The following is a 22537-nucleotide window of genomic DNA, read 5'->3' as shown; positions in this document are numbered from 1 at the left end:
GCGGTACACCACCAATAATAGCTCGAACAACAAAAGCCGCATTTCTTCATTACCGGAGAGTTGAGACTAAAGAAGTATTTGGCTGAGTTTTCTCAAGAAAAAAAAAAAAAAACAGACGTCGTCATTACCTCATAATGAAACGCGATCCATCAGTAACTGGCGATTTCATGAAGCCTTTTCTAGTAGCCATTGCTTTCAAAGCTAACGTTATAGTACAAACAGTGTAAGCGTATCACCTTTAATTTTATTGATCCCGCCGGTTGGCCTAGCAATAGCCACCGTACACATAGCAGTTAGGCTCGTCTTTGGCCGTTTGCATAGAGCCATAAGCAAGCAGACTGAAAAAATTTTATGAGCTAACGTGATATCCTAAGAATATTTCTGAAACGTGTGAATAGGTTCAACGTGCATTATCAGTCCAGATTCTCGTAAACTGTCAACGTTCCAGTAACTTTTTCTTTTCAAGAACCTTAGGCGGTTTTCCAGAATTCAATCTTTTCCCGTATATTATGCATAACAGTAAGGTACGCTGTACGAAACGCTGGAGATCACAGTGTTCGAAATCAAACCTTTGCCGATATTTACACCCTCTTGTCGCAGTTCAGCAATAACACTACAAGGCAGGTATATGAGCGGAAAAGAATAGCAACCGTAGGCTTGGAGATTACAAGTTAGCCCTAGGCCTAGCCATGTTGACGACCGTTGCTTGCATATCAAAAAATCATGCATTGCTTACTGGTATTCGTAACAAGTACTTACAGTAGTCCTTGTGTAACTATTTTTCATTAAGTATTATCAGGTTACTCAAATACGTCACTGTTAAGATAGGCTAATCACTTAAAACCACGGTTGGCTGCACTCACAAACGGTTAGGCTACGCTAGATGGCGCCAAATTTGCTTGCATTGGTTAAGTTTATATTTACCGCTTATTACATGTTATCTGGCTTTAGCAAACCTTGACCACTTACCCTTAGCGCAAGATAGTTAAATTCTCGGGACGAATGGGAAAAAGTAGATAAATAACTCAAACCACTGCAAAAGCCACAAGCGTAAACAAACTGGTGTGAACTCAACCAATGTCAACACACGGCTCCATAATGCTCCATGGTGCCGTACGTTGTAGCCACAAGAACAGCTTGCACTTCAGTGTCATGAAACATGGTTATTGTATGGAAGGTGACCAAAATACCATGATTAAATATTTTGAATTTATTTTCCAGTTACTGTATGAAATTTGAAAACATTTTAAGATTTGACATTTTGTGTGCAAAAAAAAAAAAAAACGACCTCTCCCTGCCATGATAACTGGCACCTGGTATACCGCCATCGGTATATCATTGACATACATATCATTATTAACATGATACTATCGGCTTCCTTCTTTATGGAAACTATTTTAAACATTATCCGTTGCACTGGGTTGCCGTTCTTCTCTGTCATGTGTGACAGCACTCTTACAATTCAACAAAGACCAATAAACTAAAAAAAAAAAGCCCTTTTTATTTCCTAGCGCTGGTCACCACTTTCAAGAACCTTAGCGATGTTTCCCGAATTCGATCCTTTTCCGTTGACTATTCTATACAGTACAGTATGCTATACGAATCAACGATGGAGATTGTCGTGTCAAAATCAAACCTTTACCTATTTTCACAGTCTGTTGTTGCAGTTCACCGCTGATACTGTAAGGGAGGTATGAAAGGAAAAGAATGGCAACATGCTGGTAACCTTTGCTTAAGCGCCCAAAAACATGCATTGCCTACTGGTATTTGCAACAGGTGCTGAGACCTGCAAATATTTTTCATTAAGTATATAAGCAGGTTTTTCATATACGTTACTTTGCAATGTAAGGTAATCATTTAATCCATAATTGGCTTCAGTACACAACAGGTTAGGCTAGGTTTAAAGGAGACAAGCCAAAGTTTATGAATGCGGTTATCACTTGCTGTCTGGGTTCAGCAAACCTTGACCACTTACCCGTACCGCCAGATAGCTAAATTCTCGAGACATGTGGGAAAACGTAGAAAAATAAGTAAAATCACAACATAATACACAAACGTGGACAGCCTAGCGTTAACTTGACCACGTCAACACAACTTCCTATTCCTAACACCATGGTACCGTACGCTGTAGCCATAAGAACAACCTGCACTTAATTGCTTTAAAACATTTTTATATCATGGAAAGTGACAAAAATACCAAATTATAACATTATTTGATTATAATTCTGAGTCAGTGTTAAATTCTGGATACATTTTCAAGATTTAACACTTTGTGTGCAAAGAAACGGGTCTCCTTCAACCGTGATACCGGTGACATAATGTAAACAACTTCCTCATAAGTAAGCCTTAGTTGTGGGTTGCCGTTTTTTCCCCTAGCATGCAACACGAAGACGAATAACCTGATAAAGCCCCTCATTTGTTTTACTCTTTTGCATTGATTAATGTGATATAAATATGCCCCGATAAAAGAAAAAAATAAATGAAAAATAACGGTCTTCGTCGCTGTTGAATTTGAACATCGTCGAGCCCAGTCCTCTCAGGTACAGTATTTGGAGGCCGGACGGAAGTTGTCGTTGGAGATTAGTCCAGCTTCATTAAGGGGAGGTCATATCTGAGTAACGGCGAGCAAATATAAAGCGGTGGATCTGAAGTAAGATTCTGCTGATATAGAGCTGAATAGAGAGCGCGGGAACGCCGGAACCAGAGTTGCTCGCTCTGTGTGTGTATGCTGGTTGCAGCGTGACTGTACGCTTGAAGGTATCCGCTGGCTCTCACTCCATCCAGATAAGGGGCTGTTCGCTTTTGAGACCAACCATTTTGGCGTTTTGATGCGGTCCGTTAATTATGGAATATTCAGGAGTAGCTTACTCGAAGCGACCTGTTAAACATTCAGATCGCCAAACAGTCGAGTTGACGTCATTGCTCGGGTGAAAGTGAGGGGTTTAAGCGTTGGATTAACGCCCCTTCTGTTAGTATACATGTTTAATAACTGCACATTATCCTATAACGCTACATTTTGAGGTCTAAGTAAATTTGTATCCACATTTGTTTTTCCCGTGTGTAACAGATAATCCGCGGGAAGAAGGTGAGGATCATTACGAAAAGTCAAAAGTGATAAACAATGGTTAATTATAAAAAAGTATTAGGCATTTAATTATTAAAATGCACGTTATAAAAGGCTTAATCTTTAGGAAACAGCAGACCAAAAGACTAAAGTTTATTACAAGTCAGGGACTAAAGGATACTAAAGTCTTGAAAATAAAAATTAATAGACGGATATTACAAGATTAAAAGCCATATGGCATACAATAATAGACTTCACTTAGAGAGAAACCTGAAGACTTATGATGTGAGTAAAGTAAAAACGAGAAGCCTTAAAAAATCTAAAATTCCAAAATCAGAATAAATCAAATGGAGGACTGGGGTGAAACTTAAAATAGGATAACGTAAAGAAACTAATTTGCATCCTATTCCAGAAACGTCCAAGAGGGTGGAGACGATGACGAGGAGGAAAGACCTAAAGAAAACAGAGAAGTTTGAAGAAGGGAAAATGCAGAATAATAAGAAGAAAACGGTAAAAAGGGCCGAGAGGGAGTCGTCTGTGTCCAGACATGGAAAAATATTTTTGAATCTTTTGTTTTCTAAAAGAAAAATATAAGCAGTTTCCCCACGAAAAGGACAAGACTGCAAACATCTGTCGTTTACGATCTTCAGTAAATAAAAGGAGTTAAAGCATTAATATAGGCCTACACGAAAGAACTGTGAATGAGTCTATGAACGAGACAAATGACATGGAAATGAATGGAAACTTGTTTCTTTTGTCAGAGCGATAAAGGAGTTCGCAGAAGTTGGCCCCCTGCTCGGAATTGCTTTTCTCCATCGTCTGCTTTTTCTTCCTTTTCTTGTTCTCCGTTCGCGGAATGCGACCTACTTTTCACCACGAATTCCCTTCTCGCGCCAGGACTCCAGTTCCCGCCGACAGGGGGGCGAGGAGATGTGTGTGTGGCTCACACGACATCTGGTATTGTTTTTTTTTTTTACCCGCCGAATATTTGATCAAGAAATGCGATTACATTGCTCACTTGGTGAGAAATGCGATTGGTGGGTCGGAATGTAGGGTAACTAATATACCATAAGGTAGCATACAGGAAATGCTATTAAGTATTAGTTGATCCTACCTCCCGACCTAGAATCGCATTCATTAATTTGCACATAATCGCATTTCCTACTACGATCGAGAGCAGAATCCCATGCTTTGTAAGCGTAGCCTAAGAGCAAGCATAAAATCTTTATGCAAGTCCGAACAATAATAAGAAATTTTTCAATAAAGTTTATAGCAAACAGATACACATTAGGGCATGTATACATTAGATTAGGAGTATATTTTCATTAGTCCCATGGCTCACTCCATTCAGACTTAGGGTGGCCATTCCCAAATTCCCAAAAAGAATAATTTTTTTTTTTTGTCAACACCAATTTCTAATCAAAATTAAACATGATTATTGAGGAGTTGAAATAAAAAATGTTGTATAATGTATATATGTATATAAATATATATATATATATATATATATATATATATATAAAACATGACTTGAGTGTTTAAACGTCCGGAAATAGTGTATGAAAGAACTGACATTAATTAATATTCACGTTTATTCATAAGTTATGTGGCGCCGCAAACGTCATAGTGTAAACTGGCCTATAAGTAATACCGTGGCTCCATGCCTAGTGTTCCTAATAACTGTGCAACAGCCACTATATAAAATTATTGCCATAATGAAAAAAAATCAGTTGTTATTTTGACCAGCAGTTCTCACTGTTTTAGTATATGTAATTTATTTGTATTTATTTATATTTTTATATATATATATATATATATATATATATATATATATATATATATATATTTTTTACAACCAAAAAAGCAGGACAAATTAGCGTCCTTCTTAAGGTGAAGCAGGACATAGGACAGAATGCTCAAAAACAGACTGTCCTTCCCAAAGCAGGACGTCTGGCCACCCTACAGACTGCACCCCATCACATTCGACTATCACCAAGTACATAATTCATGAATGGAATTTATAGCCATTGAGTCGTTTTCTCCTCAGCCAGCGATCGATCTTGGGACTTTCACTAACCACAATTGTGGTTATATTGACCTAAGCAGTGAATTACGTACATGGAAGTTAGTCCTCTCAGGTGAAGCAACCAGCTTGGAGAAGGACATGAGCCTAGCTAATAAACTCATCCCAAAATAGGCTTGCAGAGAGCTAAACATCCAGCGGAGCTGTTTTCTATAAATCAAACATATGAGTTTAAACATCCACCATCATCATCACCGCCTCTTCTTCCTCCGTTCATGCTAATGGCAGTTTTCCCTCCTCCTCTTCCTCCTGCAGGTGGAATGAGGTGATGGTGGGGGCGGCTGGGGTACTGGTGGTGGCGGCCACGTTAGGAGCCGTCCTCTGTTCGCCGGCCAAAGTAGAGGCAACGCCGCAGCTCTTCAACATCGGGGGCATCTTGTCGGACACCCAGTCGGACAACCACTTCAAGGACACCATATCGGTAAGTAGCTCACACCCAGATGATGACGAACTCGAGGAACAAACAGGTTGATGACTCTTCTTCTTCCTAGTTCCTGGTTCCTGAAAGCTCACTCCAAAAACACAGTTGTTGTAGTGTGCCCGCAACTATGATTGTGGAGTGAGCACTTTTCTTTATTCCTCTTCTTTATAATTGTAGTTTATGTCTGATTTGGACGCAACTAGCTGGTGATTATAAACTTATCGTATGAAGTGCATCACGAGAAACAAATTTTCCTTAGTTTAGACTTGGAAGCATAAAAAATTATAATAAATTATTAAATTGTTAGGAAACGTCGAGGTGAATCAATTAGGATAGTTAAGACAATGCCGAGAAACATTTATGTAAGTTTAAATCCACCCAGTACATCATAGTAATTAACACGTAACAAGGGTTAAGTGTAAATAACAAAGTTTTTGACTATTATTATGGAAAAGTACTGAAGAAAAATAATGTCCTAATGACTCAAATTATGTACGAAAATTCCGGATTCAGTTCACAGAAAAGGCAGACTGTAAAAAAGTCTTAAAGACTATATTAATCTTAGGGGAGATTCTCTGTTGAGCTTAGGCAGATTAGGTGAAAAGTTTTTGTTTGCTGAATCAGGAAAGACTATAATCTTTGAGTGGTTTATGATGGTGTGTTAGTCTTAGAAAGAATTCAAGACGTTTATAAGGCAAGATTTACAACAGCTAACTTTCAGTGTCAGTAGTAAATTCGTTGTCTTAAAACGCCCTTTAATTTATCTCTTTCACTGTCCCGCTGTTTTTTTTTAAAATAAGGACCTGAAACACCATTTTAATAAAATTCATAGGCAGCCAGCTAGTCTCATAAGAATCACGAGATTTGCTGATGTAATCTTATACTAGAAACGCCTCTACAGAACGGATCAAGTCATATGTTTAATTAATAAGAATATTTTTAGTAACCAAGAAAAAAATATCCCAGTAGCTTGAGTTACAATTAAAAAAAAAAAAGAGGAACGCTATCACAAAGCTAACTAAATGGCAGAGAACGAACCCACTGGTAAAGGCGGGAAAACAAGATAGCGTAAAGACTCATTATTTATGATCACTGTCGACCTTTTCGGGCCTCCCGCAAGCTCAGCTTCAACTGATGTGTTTCACGTGTGTCCAGCAGCATATCAACGAGAACAGGACCTTTGTGGACCCTGACACGACCCTCATGGACGTCACTATGCTCATGGATTCCAACCCTATCCGCACAGCCCTTGAAGTCTGCACGCAGTTAGTCTCCAGATCGGTGAGTATAACTCTGCCCCATCGTCCGCCATGTTGTTCCTCTTCGATGTCGGTGTTGATTTACTTTAAGTTTCTTTTTCATTTGTGTTGGTATATGTGAATGCTTGCTTGAATTATCATTCATTTTAGATTCAAATTGTTTGTGTTTACTGGAGAATATTCTTAAAAGATGGGAAATTATCGTGTAAAGTAGTTCCCAAAGACAATTGCTGACTATGGAAGTACTGCATTGTAAATTCACCAAGATCTTGAGCTTTATTATGGCAATGGTCAACGTAAAACTTATCCCTTAAGTAAACCGTATAAAGGACCTGTTAATTGAATAGAGCTAAAATGCTATATAGAGTTCGGAAACCTCCCTTCCAATAATTCTCTCAAGGTCAATCTTGAAATGACGAAATGCCTCAATCTATTTCTCAGAAATGTTTCTGCCTACACATGATCAGCGCAATCTCTCTCTCTCTCTCTCTCTCTCTCTCTCTCTCTCTCTCTCTGAGTATTTCCAAAACTAATGAGAATTCTCCGGCATTCCCTCCGGCAGGTGTACGCGGTGATCGTATCTCACCCTCTGAATGGCGACCTTTCCCCGGCAGCCGTCTCCTACACCAGCGGTTTCTACCACATCCCAGTCATCGGCATATCTTCGAGGGACTCCGCCTTTTCTGATAAGGTAAAAAGGAAATAGAAAAAAAAATTTCCCTCTGATCTCTCTCTCTCTCTCTCTCTCTCTCTCTCTCTCTCTCTCTCTCTAGGAAGATTTGCAATGAATCTGGCTTTGCCCTTTTAAAGTGCGGATTAAGAAAGAGTTCTTTGTATAATTAATCATTCCAGATTTTTAAAAAACTTTAATGTAATTAATTTCAATCTTGTTTTTGTTTGGTTATCATTGTTAGATTTCTTTCCAAGGGCAGCAATCAGGCTGTAACAGTTTAATATTATTCTTGTTATGTGATGCAGCAACTTTATAAGCCTGAAAACGATTCCCTGAGAGGCTGCTCTTGTAGCAAGAGCCCGTGCTAAACTACACACTTTATCTGATTGCTTTCTTTCTTTCCTTACCTGACTTGCACTAAAACTGTATCGTTTTGCCATTCAGCTGGAGCAACGGTCTCTATTCGATCCCGTGGAGCACCTGGTTTTAATCTATCAGCACTTCTAACTTGATGCTATTGGAATTTCTCATTTTCTTCTGAATCATCATCATTTTCTTCTTCTACTATATGGAACAGTCTCGCCTTGTCACTCAGTTTGGTCAAGAGGCATCTGACCAACTGGCATAAACAACCTCTAAAGGAGCTTTTCTTTTTCTTCCCTGGACAGAACATCCACGTTTCGTTCCTGCGTACCGTCCCGCCCTACAGCCACCAAGCGGATGTGTGGGTGGAGTTGCTCAAGACCTTCCAGTACACGCAGGTGGTTTTCGTTCACTCTTCGGACACGGACGGTCGCGCCCTCCTCACCCGCTTCCAGAACCAGGCGCAGAGCCATGAGGACGATAAAGATATCAAGGTCAGGTCGACGAAATACAAAGCAGAGCAGCTGCGAGAGATTGCTGGTTTAATCAGATTCTGATTTTGATTTGTATGAGTCTATAGAGTAGGCTATACTGTATGGCTTTCTGAGAAATGATTAGGATTTTATGGTGGTATCATAGTTGTTCCTTTTTATAAATCGGATCAAATCCTTTTTACAGTTATTCCTTTCTTTGTAAATCTGATCCAAGTTGAAAAATAGTAGATGATTTTATGGAGTATACAGTGTCAAAGCAAAAAGAAACAATGATACATTTGTTTAATGCAGATCAGACTAGAATGCTTGCAACAACATTGACCTCAAAACAGCCAAGTAAAAATCATGAGATTGTCTTGACTCTTTGCAGATGGAAAACGTGATAGAATTCGAACCTGGCTTAAATTCTTTCGTGGACAAACTGAAGGAAATGAGAGAAGCATCAGCAAGGGTCTTTCTACTGTACGCAAAGTAAGTACTTTTCTTAATTGTCAAAAACGCAGTGCTAAGCTATTGCTGAATAAAATAAAATTGTGAGTCCGAGGAATATGTCTCACAAATAATTTGGAAATGTCAAGCTTCCGGTTACAGATGATAATAGGAAATTCAGAGAGAAGAGAAATACATAGGCACAAGGTAAAACAATTAACTTTGTACGTATATATTTCTTTCCTTTCTGTATTTCCTATTATCTCCTGTAATTTCTTTCAAATGAACAACTATATTCTTTGGAAGCTTGAATTTCAAGTCAATGGCCCCAGCAAGCTCATTTCATAAGTTTATGGTTTATCGTCTGAATAATAATATTAATATTTATATACAGTTCTATAGTTTGTCGTGAAGTTAAACATGAAGTTCGTTCCCCGTAGATTCATACGATGCACAAAAAGAAGGTATGCAGGGCAAACTTCAACTGCATAGATGCGCTTTTCGTTTAATGCAACAGGATTCCTCGAATTCGTGGCTTTATACGATGTTAATTTATTCCACCACTCGAAAAATTATATGATTTATTTCATGTAAGTGTTGATTAACCTTTATCAAGGAAAAGTAAACGCTGTGAGTGACTGCTGGTTACGGAAATATATTTTTATCTTGAGTTATTAAGAGTTACTGACTTTTCCACTTCCCTTAATTTCAAATTGGCTCTATGAACCTTCTATTATTATTATTATTATTATTATTATTATTATTATTATTATTATTATTATTATTATTATTATTATTATTATTCAGAAGATGAACCCTATTCATATGGAACAAGCCCACCATAGGGGCCTTTAACTTGAAATTCAAGCTTCTAAAGAATATGGTGCTCATTAGGAAGTAAGAGAGGGCAAAGTGAAATGCAGAAAGAAAAGATCTCAATTATTTTTTAAAAATAAATTGATAAATTAATTAATATATAAAGTATAAGTAAAAGCACGTTTTCAGGGCCAGTTTCTATAACCTCCAAGTTAACTTGTTCAGACACTTCATCATCTCATTAACAACATAGATTCAGTTTATCATCGAGTTTACACTCCTAAATCCTCCATCTCACCTTCCAGCAAAAACGACGCCAGGACCATCTTCCACGACGCCAGCTACATGAACATGACAGGTAGAGGGTACGTCTGGGTGGTGACTGAACAAGCCCTCAGTGCCGAGTACGTTCCAGCGGGTACAATTGGGCTCAAGCTTGTCAACGCCTCTGACGAGGATGCTCACATCACCGACAGCTTGTGAGTTTTTGGGGTTGTCCGCTTCAGAATTCTCTCCCTGCTCCTCTTTTTCCTTGTTATTGCGACTTTCTCCCTTCTTCGTTTCTTTTCCCTCTCCTTGTTGTCTTGGGTCTAGGTCTAGAAATAAGATGACCATGTTATTAGCTTAGGTTAGTTAGGTAACAACAGTACTTGTTGACAACTCCCAAAGTGCAGTCGGTCTAAGTCTCTCATTTCATTTTAGCCCTGTTTATCCAGTATAGGTTAAGATGGGATCGTTAAATCTAATTATCACGTGGTCTTTTCGCCCATCCTAATGTGGTACTGAATAACCTAAGGTTTTAGCGCCAGACCATTAGACCAAATATTCATAAAACAAAGCAGGTCATTCATTCTAATGTTATTTTTATTTACTTGCAACATTTAACGGTAAGAAAATAACTTAAAGTTCGCCCCAAATATGAAGTTTAAACCTAAGTGTAAGCGGACTGCAATCGATGAAATTTTCAATACCCTTCACCCATATCGAATCCTACCTACCCACCCACCTTCCCAAAGAAAATCTTTGTTTACAGTCGGCCTGTTTCCCACAGGTACATCTTGGCCCTTGCGCTCAAGAAGTTGCGAGAGGAGCAGAACATGACGGAGCCACCGCCCCAGAACTGCGACAACACCGGGTCCACTTGGGAGACGGGCAAGAAGCTCTTCCAGTAAGTCGTTGAAAGAAGCACAACATGCGCCTAAGGATGGCAGTGAGAACAGCACTGTTCTTTTCATTTATAGTTCTTCTAATCCTCCTGTTTTCCTTTAGAAGTCCTGTGAATACAGACAAAGATAGCCAGTCTTAAAGGAAAGGTTCAGAGGAATATGAAACTCTTCTGTTTGTCCACTCCCCAGTTCCTTTAGACTTAAAAATCCCCAGTGATCTCTTCAGATCTAAATTATTATTATTATTATTATTAATTATTATTATTATTATTATTATTATTACTTTCTGTAGCACTTGAAAATATAACGTCTAATGTTGCCATAAAGCTAGGAACTGTTTAAGGTGCCTTTTTATTATATAAAAATGGATATAATGATGCCTCAGTCTTGTCTTCTGTCTTTATCAGAACGTGGAACGAAACTTCATCAACACAGTTTTTTTTTTAATTGCGGATGTCAGATAGTACTGATTAATCGATATGACCATTACTGTGACATATGGCAGTCTCTGTGCTTAGAAGACTATTAGTTACATTTCCTCTTACTGTCAGGCAAAATGAGTTATTCTGCTGTGGTTACCGTAGATTTCAAGTACACAAACGTTATATTTCTTAATCTTAATAGCCTCGACAACATAACTTTGCTTTGCAACTGTATTCCTAAATAGAGCTCCGTATCCGACAGTAAGGATCCATACCTTATGCCTAATGCATTGCTTTTGTAGTAAAGGATAGACTCACTGAATCCTAAAATGAGGAACCCCTTCTTAGGGCTTTCCCTGAAATGTTCTCAGCGTCTTAAATATTTGAATGAAAGTAAGTTAGATTTCCTTTTATGACTTTGATTTGGCGGCCCAGATTTCAATTTGGAGTTCTCGGAAAAAAATGAAAAGCGCAAAGGCCATGCGATGCTGAGTATTTTCAAGAGGTAGCCAAGGGATAAAACAATGACAGTACATTCAACAGTAATTCTTATATTAACATTGTAAGTGTAAAGGTCTGATGAACACCGTCAGAAACTTATCGCATACGTACTGCAAACATTGAAAACACGTCACAGACCGTAAATGGAGAAGTAGTCATTTGCAAAAGCTGCATTGTCGTATAAAACCCTGGTTAGCACTACCAAGTACCAACACTTCGTTAACTTGTATTCAACCTGTTTGTGCTGTGTATGAGCGTGTGTTTGTGTGATAAGTTGCTGACCTAAGCTTGTGACATGTTTTACTGTAGTCTGGACGCAACCTACAGTACATGTCCAACACGCTTTCTGTAGAAAATGAAAAGACAGTATGATTAAGCCAATGTCACTTCCCTTGCAAGAGGGTAACGTGTCCTTACCGCAAAATTGAAACTAGACTAAACATTAAGGTGAAGTGTACATTGTCGTATCTATGACACTTGGCTTCACCCCTTCCACCTCCGGCAGGTACATCTTGGAGCAGGTGCTGAAGGACGGCCTGACCGGCAAAGTGGCCTTCGACGAGAACGGAGACAGGATCAACGCGGAGTACGACGTCATCAACATACAGGAGCGCGCCGAGGCGGACGGATTGAAGAAAAGACACGTGAAAGTGGGGCAGTTTATATACAATAAGGTCAGTGACCTGCCGCGACCCTCGTCAACTGTGCTGCTTCTTTTTCGTTCCTCATAAATGTGCGGAAACTAAGTTCTTAAATGTCTTTTACACCTTCGTCTAATAGGATGAACGCTCTCCAATCTGTGTGTTTTCTCTTCGACTTTGATGATGTAAACATTAGTTGGTTGGAATTATTGGTACATACAACGGTTTCATTCTTGCAGAGTACCCCGTTTGTATATTTTTTTCCATCTCTCAGTTTATATGCATAATACGGATTCCAATACACAAATATGCATACATAGATACTATGTACATGTACAGACACAGCCATGGATAAGACTGTAACTCCATAAACATACTTATAGGCCTATCTTTAGGAAAACATCGTTGTGTATTTCTTTCTTTCTTCCTGTCGTGTCTTCCTAATTTGCGAATTTTCTATTTTTTTCCTAGTTTTGATAAGAATCATGGATATGGAAATACGAAATTGGTTAACACTTTCCTGTATGTTTGTAAATCCAAGTTAGGACAACACTTCGTAACTGTGTGTCAGCGTAAATGTTTGTGCATAGTAGGCCTATATGTGTGCATAGTAGGCCTATATATATCTTTTTCTCTCTGTCTGTCTGTCTGTCTGTCGCTGCTGCTAAAACTGCTGTGTTTAGTTGCTGCGGAAGTGTCATCATCGCGTCTGTCGGTAGACAGAACAATTGCAGAGTGGGACAGAACGAAAGTGAACCGTTTATGGTAACTGAGGCAGTTTTCAAAAGCTTAAACTTTTCTGAGTTGCAATTGACAGAGAGCGCAAATTCTCTTAAATGCTCCAATTTTGAACAGCAGTTATATTTATACTATCATTAATCATTTTACCTCATTCTAATATCACTAATTATTTTACATCATCTTAATAGGAGCCAAGGCTGTCTTTAAAGTTATTTCCATTAGGCCTAATATATGCAAGCCATGTACTTGGCATGTCACCTTAACCTAAAAACTCTAAACAGTGGTAATCGAGTCTTGAGCTTTCATTAGTGCTCTCAGTCAGCTTGCCAGTCAACAGTACGTCCGATTTCGTGAGGCTGTTAACCAATAAACTGCCAAGGCACGATAATGGAACCTCCAGAATCGCATGGCAAAATAATGCCAATGTCCCCGAAATGTGACGAACAATCTTTTAGCCAAAACATTCTCTGCAATTGTCCTGGAATTCCCAAGCGATGATTTTCATTGCAGACCGCTCGCAATGTGTCTCTCTCTCTCTCTCTCTCTCTCTCTCTCTCTCTCTCTCTCTCTCTCTCTCTCTCTGTCTCCGTCTCATTCCTCCTTACATATTGTTCATGAAACTCTTATGGACACTGAAAACATTGTGAGTGTGACTACACGAGGAAACAATTTTTAGTGTTGTTTACAAAAGTTGAGCTCCCTGGCTTACTGTTTTACTTTTTTATATAAAAAAAAGAAGTAGGATTTTTAGAAAAGGTACTGACTCCTAATATCAATATCGTTCTGAAGTATAATTTGTGTTGCTGATACGAAGAAAGAGTAAAGATTCTCTTTGTCATTTTCGGCTCCCGTATTTTTGAAGACTGCAGAAATGTGTTTTCGTTTTGACAGCAATGGACTATTGATAAAAATTATCTAAATTTTCTTCTAAGAAATAGCGAAAGAGGTTTCATTATATTTTTCTGTCTCCAGAGATTTTACCTCATGCCAAGAAAACTAGAACACATTCTACAGTTCTTTAAACTTTATTTTGTGGTTGTGATGATTATAGGAACATCATTTCAAACCGTCGTATTTTTCATATTTTCGACGTCACTGAAAGCACCTACTGTTTATGAGAAAGAAAACGAGAGTTCAAATGGCGACCCACATCTTGCCCACCCACCATGTGCTGTTAAAATCTCTCTGATACTGTTGCGTTTATTCCGTTTACGTGGACACAAAGCGAGACTGAAAAAAGGCTATACTGTGATACGTATTTTCCAATGATTTGCCAGAACTTCACAAAACTGAAGAATATGATATGTTGCTTTTGACAAAAAAAAAATCGTTATTGTAACGCAGTTAAAATACTAAGTAATATTCCCTATACAGACAACCCTTCCTTCTGTCCGCAACAGACAAGGTAACTTACACATAAAGTTTTCTGTACAGACAATGTTCCCATCTGTCCACAACAGACAAGGTAATTTTCACATAAAGTTCTCTCTGCGTACAATGTTCCTTTCTGTATGCAACAGACAAAGTAACTTACACATAATGTTTTCTGTACAATCAATGTTCCCTTCTGTCCACAACAGACAGCATAATGTTTCCTTCAAATACAGTCCTTCCTTGTTCTTTATATAGACAATGCTTTCTTTCGTCCATAACAAGTCATACGATTTTCCTTCCCAAAACAGTGATTTCTTCCGTCCACAATAGACAGTATTATATTCCCTTTTCAGAGAAGGCTTCCTTCAGTCCAACAGATATTCTCCATCCTACTGGTACAATGAGTCTCTAATACTGCCAACTTCTTCATCCAGCAACACCTTCTCTGAAGCTACACCCTGCAACACTGGCTGTTGAAATTTTATAATTTCTCTCCTTCTCCGTGCTCTTAGCTATCCTCCGCCAAACATATCACCTTCAACACTGTACCTTTACACTGCGTTTCTCCTTCCTTCGTCTTACGTTTGTTAGAAGCTTCATTTGTTCATTTCATAGAGATGATCCTCAGCTTTCTTCTTATAAAAAAAATTTTTGATCTGTCGTGAACAAGATGCGATTATTATTTGAATGTATCAGCCGTGTGCATACAATTTTCTTCCTTCGTTTATTGCGGAATAATATTTGTTCATATTTTCCATGAAACGCTTTCCCCATATCTTCCTTCAACCGACTGTTTGGCGCCAGTTTCTGATTTTACGAAATCAAAGGAGGAGAATTTGAACAAACAGATGAAATGCATTTTTGAATCGAAGTCAACATTTTTATAATAGCCGGTCCGTTTTAGATGATGCATCAGTTGACTGCTGTTCACATCCTTTTTTTATATAACTGTCTGATATTCACATCATTCTTGATCCGGGAGGACCGACTGATAATCATTTGTGATTAAACTAACAGAAACGGTGAAGGTGAAGTCAGAATATCGGTAAAAATCACGCTGAATGAATGAAGCGGTTTATGATTCTTCATAGATTCATTAGAAAGTGTTATTCGCATTATTTATCCCTAATTACATATATACATTTTATATTCTCCATGTATACATTATATTCTTAATACACTCACAAATATATATATTTATTTTTTCTGGAAACGCACTGTTATAATTCCTTTAGCCTGACACTAGGTCTCTCTTGTTCTTATTAAACCTTTGTACTTCCATTTTCTCCTTTTTTTACTTTTATATCATTAACCCGTTTTTATTTCCTGGCAGATTTCAGATTTCGTCTGTAATTCAGTTAACGTTAGTAATTTGACAGGTGGGCCACCTATTCTACTGTCCTCAGTTTCTGTTGTGCAATGTGGTAAAAAAACAGCATGGTCACTATTCAGAATTTTTATTTTCATTTCAGAAATCTTTGCCTAGGATTTTAGCCTTGTTGCCTGTGTATGTGTGTGTGTGTATTTGGGTGTTTGCGTGAGAGAGAGAGAGAGAGAGAGAGAGAGAGAGAGAGCACTGAATTGTTAGGTTATCGCCAGGTAGGGTTGAATGGTCAGGCAAAAGTTATTTATAATAATAAAGTACTGGATGGTTGCAAAGGGTTACCATACAACAATTACTGTAGTAGTAAGACTGATCCTATCATGAGTCAATGAGTGTATGCACATTCACTCTGCTATCCCAAACAAGTCTCCGAGCCATAAGGGAAGTGTAAATGATAAATATCAGGATATTTAAGATTCAAACTAAAGTTGCCATTACGGAAACTTAGCCTAACTGTCAGCGGTTTCTGAATTCCAAGGGGAGAATGAAAAAGCGCAGTTGTATTCCAAGAATGGAAACGAATTCAGAACTGTCAAGTATTGCAATAATGGAAAGAAATTTAAAAGCAGCTGGACAGAATCGAGAAATCACATTGCTTTTTTATTTGGAAGTAACGCATGAGGATAAACCACCATGAGACTCCAGTTTTATTCAGTCGAAAATGTGATGTTTGACGAACTTGTGTGAGTTTTAGACGCTTCTATGAAGGGTGTAAAACTGGCTTTGCATTCAGTGGAAGAGCAGCAATATAACCTTCCACAACGCTGACTTGCTACTTACTTAGGAGATTAAAACTAAAGCCAAATTAAATTGTTTTTTATTAATGGTTGGCATTTCATCTACGTCTGTTGGGATTATGTCTTCATAGAGATTTTTTACCAAGAGATCATTTGTTACTGCTTTCATTAGCTAGAGTTTAAAAGCAAGACATGTAGACATTCAGTTATAGATCTAAATGCAAAACTTATCTTAGTCGTGTCACTGGAAAACTCTCATTTATTCATTGTTTCCAGTTATAGCTGTAATAGGAAGGTATGGCTGCTTGAAGCCTTCATAACAAACATTACTAGGAATAGTATTATCACTGAAAATAGCAGGTTCTTCCTTAGGAAACCACTGTAACTATACGAATATATGTCCCTATAGAAACTATACCAACATATTATCTTCCAGACATCGCAAATGAAAACAAGTTAGGTCGAACACAATCGGCTTTGTAAGGCTGGAAATAAAATTTCAGTGCTTAGCCACGACGGCCTAGGTGTAAAAAATCAATCTAGGCCTTTGCTCTGAAGTAGAAGATCAGTGATTTAAATGGTTATTATGAGTGTGAAAGTCTTACTTACGTGTGATTGGTCGAAAGGAGAAAAACCCGTTAAGAAACAGGGACACGTTTCCACCAATCACAGCGCTGTCTCTTGTGCCTGACACCCTAAGTTGCTTTTTCTCAAAACCTGAAACGTAGAGTGATTGGTGGACTCGTCCATTAGTTTATAGTGTCTTTACTAGGGGATCTAGATAGGGAGGGGGTCATTAGGGGAGGGCAAGGGCCAAGCTAACTCCTCCCCCCTATTCTCCTGCAGCCGGCAGAACGGCATAGGTCGGGGGGCAAGTCGGGGGGGATGAAGACTTCTGGTGGTGAATCTGACTCCCAGTCGCCGCAGGTAAATTAGGACCACACCTCATATGCAGTTTCCCCCAAGCCCCCTCCCCACCACAGAATAATCAGCCTCCCCTCCCCCAACAATCCCCAGTTTTCCGGGAAAGGGCAAGATGGGAGTGGGACGGTCGAAGGGTGTTGAAACGGTTTGTTGCTTCTTGTTCAGAAAAATCCCTGATTTGATGATTTTATTCAGGATTCGCAGACGGCGAAATAGATATGTTTGATGTTTATGAATGTTTGAATTTGACCATTTAGTGTCTAAAGAAGAAAGAGTGGTGTATCTTCCATTAATGCAAGTGCCTTAGATCAGTTAGATTGACAAAAGCGATTTCGTATCGCGTTTCTCTTCATATCTGTCTTGACCATGACTGGGTCTTGAAGGATATCAGAAGTGCAGAATATAAAAAAAAAGAAATGTAATTTAATTGTTTGAATGGCTTCTGTTAACCATCTCTGAAATCTGTTTCAAGTTTTGTTATTTGATATCTGGGAATGAAGCAGAGATACGAATTCCTCAAGAAATTTGTTGAGTTTCAGCGTAAATTTGATTATGCTGCTCTCTAGAAGAAATGAAAACTTTCAGCGTAAACAAGAATGACATTTCTTAAAGCCAAAGTATTTCAGCTTTAATCTTGACAGCCTTCAGCCCAATCTATCAATGTTTCAACAAAAAAAAACTTACATCACGTATTTTTTGACCAACGAATACCAACTGAGAGCAAAAAATCAAACCTCCAAAACGTATCGAAAGAATTTCAGAAAAAATTTAAAAAAAATTGCAATGCCAGGCACCTCTCCCAACTTGCCCTCTATCCCCCCGACCTCCCAAGGCAAAGGGACATTTTTTTCATATTTTTTTTTATTTATCTAACGACCCAATTGCTCGTTTGAATCCCCCATACTCGCTGCTGCTACTACTACTGCTGCTGCTGCCGCTGCTGCACTAGAAGTGACACATCCAGCTTGGCAGCACTGGACGTGATCCGTAAGCATTCACAGTGGCTACTCTTGTTCAGAAAGCGCAGGTCATTCAGACGACTGAGAACTCACAATGTTAACATTGATCATGTTAGAGTCACCGTTCCTCGGTCTGTCATTTTTTAAAAAGTTTGATTTATTTAAAAACATATCTCCTAATTCTTCCTCCGAGGCCTCAAAGTATGTTCAGTGGGTGGACTAATGGCCTGATTTTGAATCAAGCTGAGCTTTGTTGGCAGATAAAAGACTTTGAACCTAAAGTAAAATAAGCGTCTGAGGCAACATTATAGGTTGGAGCAAATGTCTTTATGTCTATTTCTTTGATAAATATAGAAATTTTTTTACTACTCCTCAACAAATGAACCGAGGATATTTCAAGGCTCTCCCATTATACAACTTGCAAAACTAACGCAAGGTTTCCCTGAAAAAGGAGTAATTTGAGATATTTCTAAATAACTCACACAACCATGACTTGTATTCTTTCTTTGTTGGTTAACTTGCAGCTAACCCTTATTCAGATGATTCAGTTGAAACGTGGAATAAACGTTTTCATCAGCCTTGACTCAACGCAGAAACATCTCTTGTGATGATAGATGATCTGCCTTTACCACATTTACTTTGCATTGATTTCCACGCAACGCTGGTGGCACCATTAGTCATTGCTCCTTTGCCGTGGTCTGGCTTTTATACCCAACGTCATTTTAATATGATCCTGATTCCGGGTCCGATTCTCCTTGGGTTACACGAACTGAGGGGCCACTTTCGGAAATCACAGAGAAATGATTCATTGCCGTAGTTATCATGTCAATGTACTGTTCAATATATTATTCGAAGAATACTGATCAGTCGCTATGCCTCTTAATGATTATATCTTAATAAATGTGATAAATAAACCAGCTTTGGGAAGCAACTGTTTTGTAATACAAAGAATTAATTCCCCTTCTTATTTTTTTAATGAAATCCTGGACCTAAATTAAAGATGTACGTGAAATTCTACAGAAAAAGAGCTAAGAGCTACTGTGATTGCTTACTCTCTCACGGTCACACTGAAAGTCATTTTGGCACCTGAGCCGTATGACTTGGCACTGTACCTTCGAAATATATTTTTTGGGCATGAATTCGTGGGAAGTCATTTGTGGTGTGTAATAACCCCCTTTGGTAGGAAGTCATTTCTGGTCGAGGACTTGGCTGTCTTGATATGAATGTCTATGAGCCAATCGGGGTGCAGAAAATGAAAAAAGATTGCATGTGTATGTGGAGAGAGCGATTCTGACACAGCCTGCAGCGACTGACTGACTGGACGCCAGAGCCTTCTTTGAAACGACCAATCGCAAGCCTACTCTAGCTAGGACTTGGGGACTCCGCGCCCTGATTGGCTCTTGGGGACTCTGCGCCCTGATTGGCCCTTGGGGACTCTGCGCCCTGATTGGCCCTTGGGGACTCTGCGCCCTGATTGGCCCTTGGGGACTCTGCGCCCTGATTGGCCCTTGGGGACTCTGCGCCCTGATTGGCTCGTAGGTTCAAGCAGCCGACGAACGAGATCAGATCTGAGAGCCGTTACCCATCGTAAATGAACTTCTAGGAACCAGAATTTAAACTAGTTCTTTGATAGTATATACTTGAGGCCATGTTCCACCTGTAGGCAAGTGAGAAAATGGCTGCCCAGATACTGCCTGCTTTGTTGATGCAACGGCTTCACACACAGACTTTTTTCTTAACTTTTATCTTTTATGTTTGTTTGTTTGTTTGTTGGTCCGTTTCACCGTTTCTTTGAAGATTCTTATGCTCAAAACCATTACCAGACCCATCAAAGAAACACCGAAGTCTTCTAGTTTCACTCTTTGTTTGACTTCTGTTCAGTCCTTGGATAAGTCAGTAAGTGTGCGACAAGGAGAAACTTCTCACACCCCTTTTTCTTTATTGTTTATTTCGATTTATCTCTCTTTCATTGGTCCTGACTGTAATTTAGTCTGTTATGTTAGTCTGTCCTTGAAACAAAACAACCCCGCATGACTCAGCAGTGCATGATGGACGCAACTGTCTATAAAGAAAGAGAAAAAAATATTGAAATAACTCAAGGAAACTTTGTAAATGCAACTCCTTTCAAAAACACTTCTACTTTCTCTCAGTCTTTTGAATGACAACTTTAAAACACATCTCTTAACATGGTGATGTAAACTCCCTGTATCACGATAAAATCTCTCTCTCTCTCTCTCTCTCTCTCTCTCTCTCTCTCTCTCTCTCTCTCTCTCTCTCTCTCTCTCTCTATAACATAATAGTGACAATAAGCAGAATTGATCACTCTGCTCCTAGAGAAATCTTCATGGCTTATTTTATTCTCTTGCAAGATTTACACATCAGGTTATGGCATTTCTGCTTTGCATGAAGTTTTGCCTCATTTATGAATGCAACTTTTTAATTTTTTTTTTAATTTCCACTCGAACTTGCTACTTGATATTTGATGCTACTTCTTGCATTAGTTCTTAAATAGCTGATGATATCTTTATTCGTGTGTGAAAGATATAAATAGTTAACATAAAGATTCATGTTCTGTTTCCATGTGGAATTGTGAGAAATATAATATTGTCTTATAATACTCTTACCTAAAGTTGATGACAAAGTAATTTACATTTGAAGATAATATAAATTCAATGGTGGTAATAATTAGTTGGTCAAAAGTAAAACACAATGATTTCAGTTGATTAATTTTAATAAATAAAGTGTTCTTAAAATGTTTTTGTCCTATATATATATATATATATATATATATATATATATTTAAATATATATATATTTTAAATATATAAATATATATATATGTATATATATATATATATATATATATATATATATCTATATATCTATATATCTATATATATATATATATATATATATATATAAACTTGATATATATATATATATATATATATATATATATATAAACGAATATGTGTGCATACAAGTAAGCCAGATTTTACGTGAATCAAAAGTCATTAATCATTCATTATCATACAGTAATCTTAAGCATATTCATATTAAACTGGTTGATAGTTAGAATTAGAACACTTTTAAAAATTAATGGAAATACTTTATTTTTTTAATATTTCGATGTTAAATGCAAAATTTTAACCTTCTTGAATCCCATCCAGTAAAGTATGAATGCACGTTGCAAAAACTGTTACATGAATATCATGTCTGGGGTCGTATATATGCGTATACATATATATTTGCGCTTACGAGTATGTATATATACATATATACATACCTATATATATATAAATGTATGTATATGAATATATATAAATGTGTATACATGTATATATTTATATATAAATGTATATATATATTTATATATATGCATATATATTTATATATAAATGTGTGTATATATTAATATATATTAATATTTAATTATATATGTATATATACACACATATATATATATATAATAACACACATATATATATATATATATATATATATATATATATATATATATATATATAATAAATATTATAAGAGACTAAATTGAAAAAGATAGAAAATTTACTTCACTCCTTTATAATTTCACACTCCATTTCTCCTCCAAATATATATATATATATATGTATATATATATATATATATATATATATATATATATATATATATATATAGTATATATATATATATATATATATACAAAAAAAAAGAAATCACTATGCCTCTGTTGCTTCTCTGCTTAAAACCACATTTTGATAAATATCACTTAATCCCTACAACTGCAAAATTGCAGGACCATAAAATGCAATCTAGCTCGTTTGCATTTAGGCTATAACAGTATGGTATAAACTTTTCTAGTGGGAGCATGAAACAGATCAACTGGTTTGCTTTATTGTCAAGAAACTGAAAAGTAAAGGATTCTGTTTTTTTTTCTTCCTGATTATCTCGTCAGTAAAGAACTCTATGGAATTATATACCCACCTCAATCTCTTTCATCCACAAGCATCTTCAACCTTGCATGAGACTCTTCACCTTTCACAGTTTATTTGACTTTGCTTTCAGATTGGAGCCTGACAGTAAAAA

The 22537-nt window shown here is 37.5% G+C and overlaps 1 protein-coding gene and 1 long non-coding RNA gene across 5 annotated transcripts in view; one reads left to right on the top strand and one right to left on the bottom strand.

The window, feature by feature from the left end:
• The window catches only part of LOC136828095 (uncharacterized), a 118335-nt gene extending 117230 nt beyond the window's left edge, over nt 1-1105 (bottom strand). Inside the window, exon 1 of the long non-coding RNA XR_010849911.1 lies at nt 970-1105. This is a non-coding gene — a long non-coding RNA (uncharacterized lncRNA). The remainder of the gene's footprint in view (nt 1-969) is intronic.
• Nucleotides 1-22537, top strand: part of LOC136828094 (glutamate [NMDA] receptor subunit 1-like) — a 66944-nt gene that overhangs the window by 32573 nt on the left and 11834 nt on the right. The window contains exons 2-10 of one of the 4 annotated variants that reach the window (XM_067085831.1): nt 5403-5568; nt 6727-6849; nt 7390-7518; nt 8169-8357; nt 8728-8828; nt 9908-10081; nt 10654-10770; nt 12197-12365; nt 17415-17495. In XM_067085831.1, the coding sequence (XP_066941932.1) occupies nt 5416-5568; nt 6727-6849; nt 7390-7518; nt 8169-8357; nt 8728-8828; nt 9908-10081; nt 10654-10770; nt 12197-12365; nt 17415-17495 (1236 nt within the window). In that variant the 5' untranslated portion in view covers nt 5403-5415. Of the gene's footprint in view, nt 1-5402; nt 5569-6723; nt 6850-7389; nt 7519-8168; nt 8358-8727; nt 8829-9907; nt 10082-10653; nt 10771-12196; nt 12366-17414; nt 17496-22537 lie in introns of all 4 variants that reach the window. The other 3 variants (XM_067085830.1, XM_067085833.1, XM_067085832.1) reach the window with 3 other exon arrangements.

The sequence above is a fragment of the Macrobrachium rosenbergii genome, chromosome 42 (assembly GCF_040412425.1).
Source record: "Macrobrachium rosenbergii isolate ZJJX-2024 chromosome 42, ASM4041242v1, whole genome shotgun sequence".
NCBI lineage: Eukaryota > Metazoa > Arthropoda > Malacostraca > Decapoda > Palaemonidae > Macrobrachium > Macrobrachium rosenbergii.
Note: the sequence above shows the minus strand (reverse complement) of the source record. Positions and strands in the feature narration are given on the sequence as shown.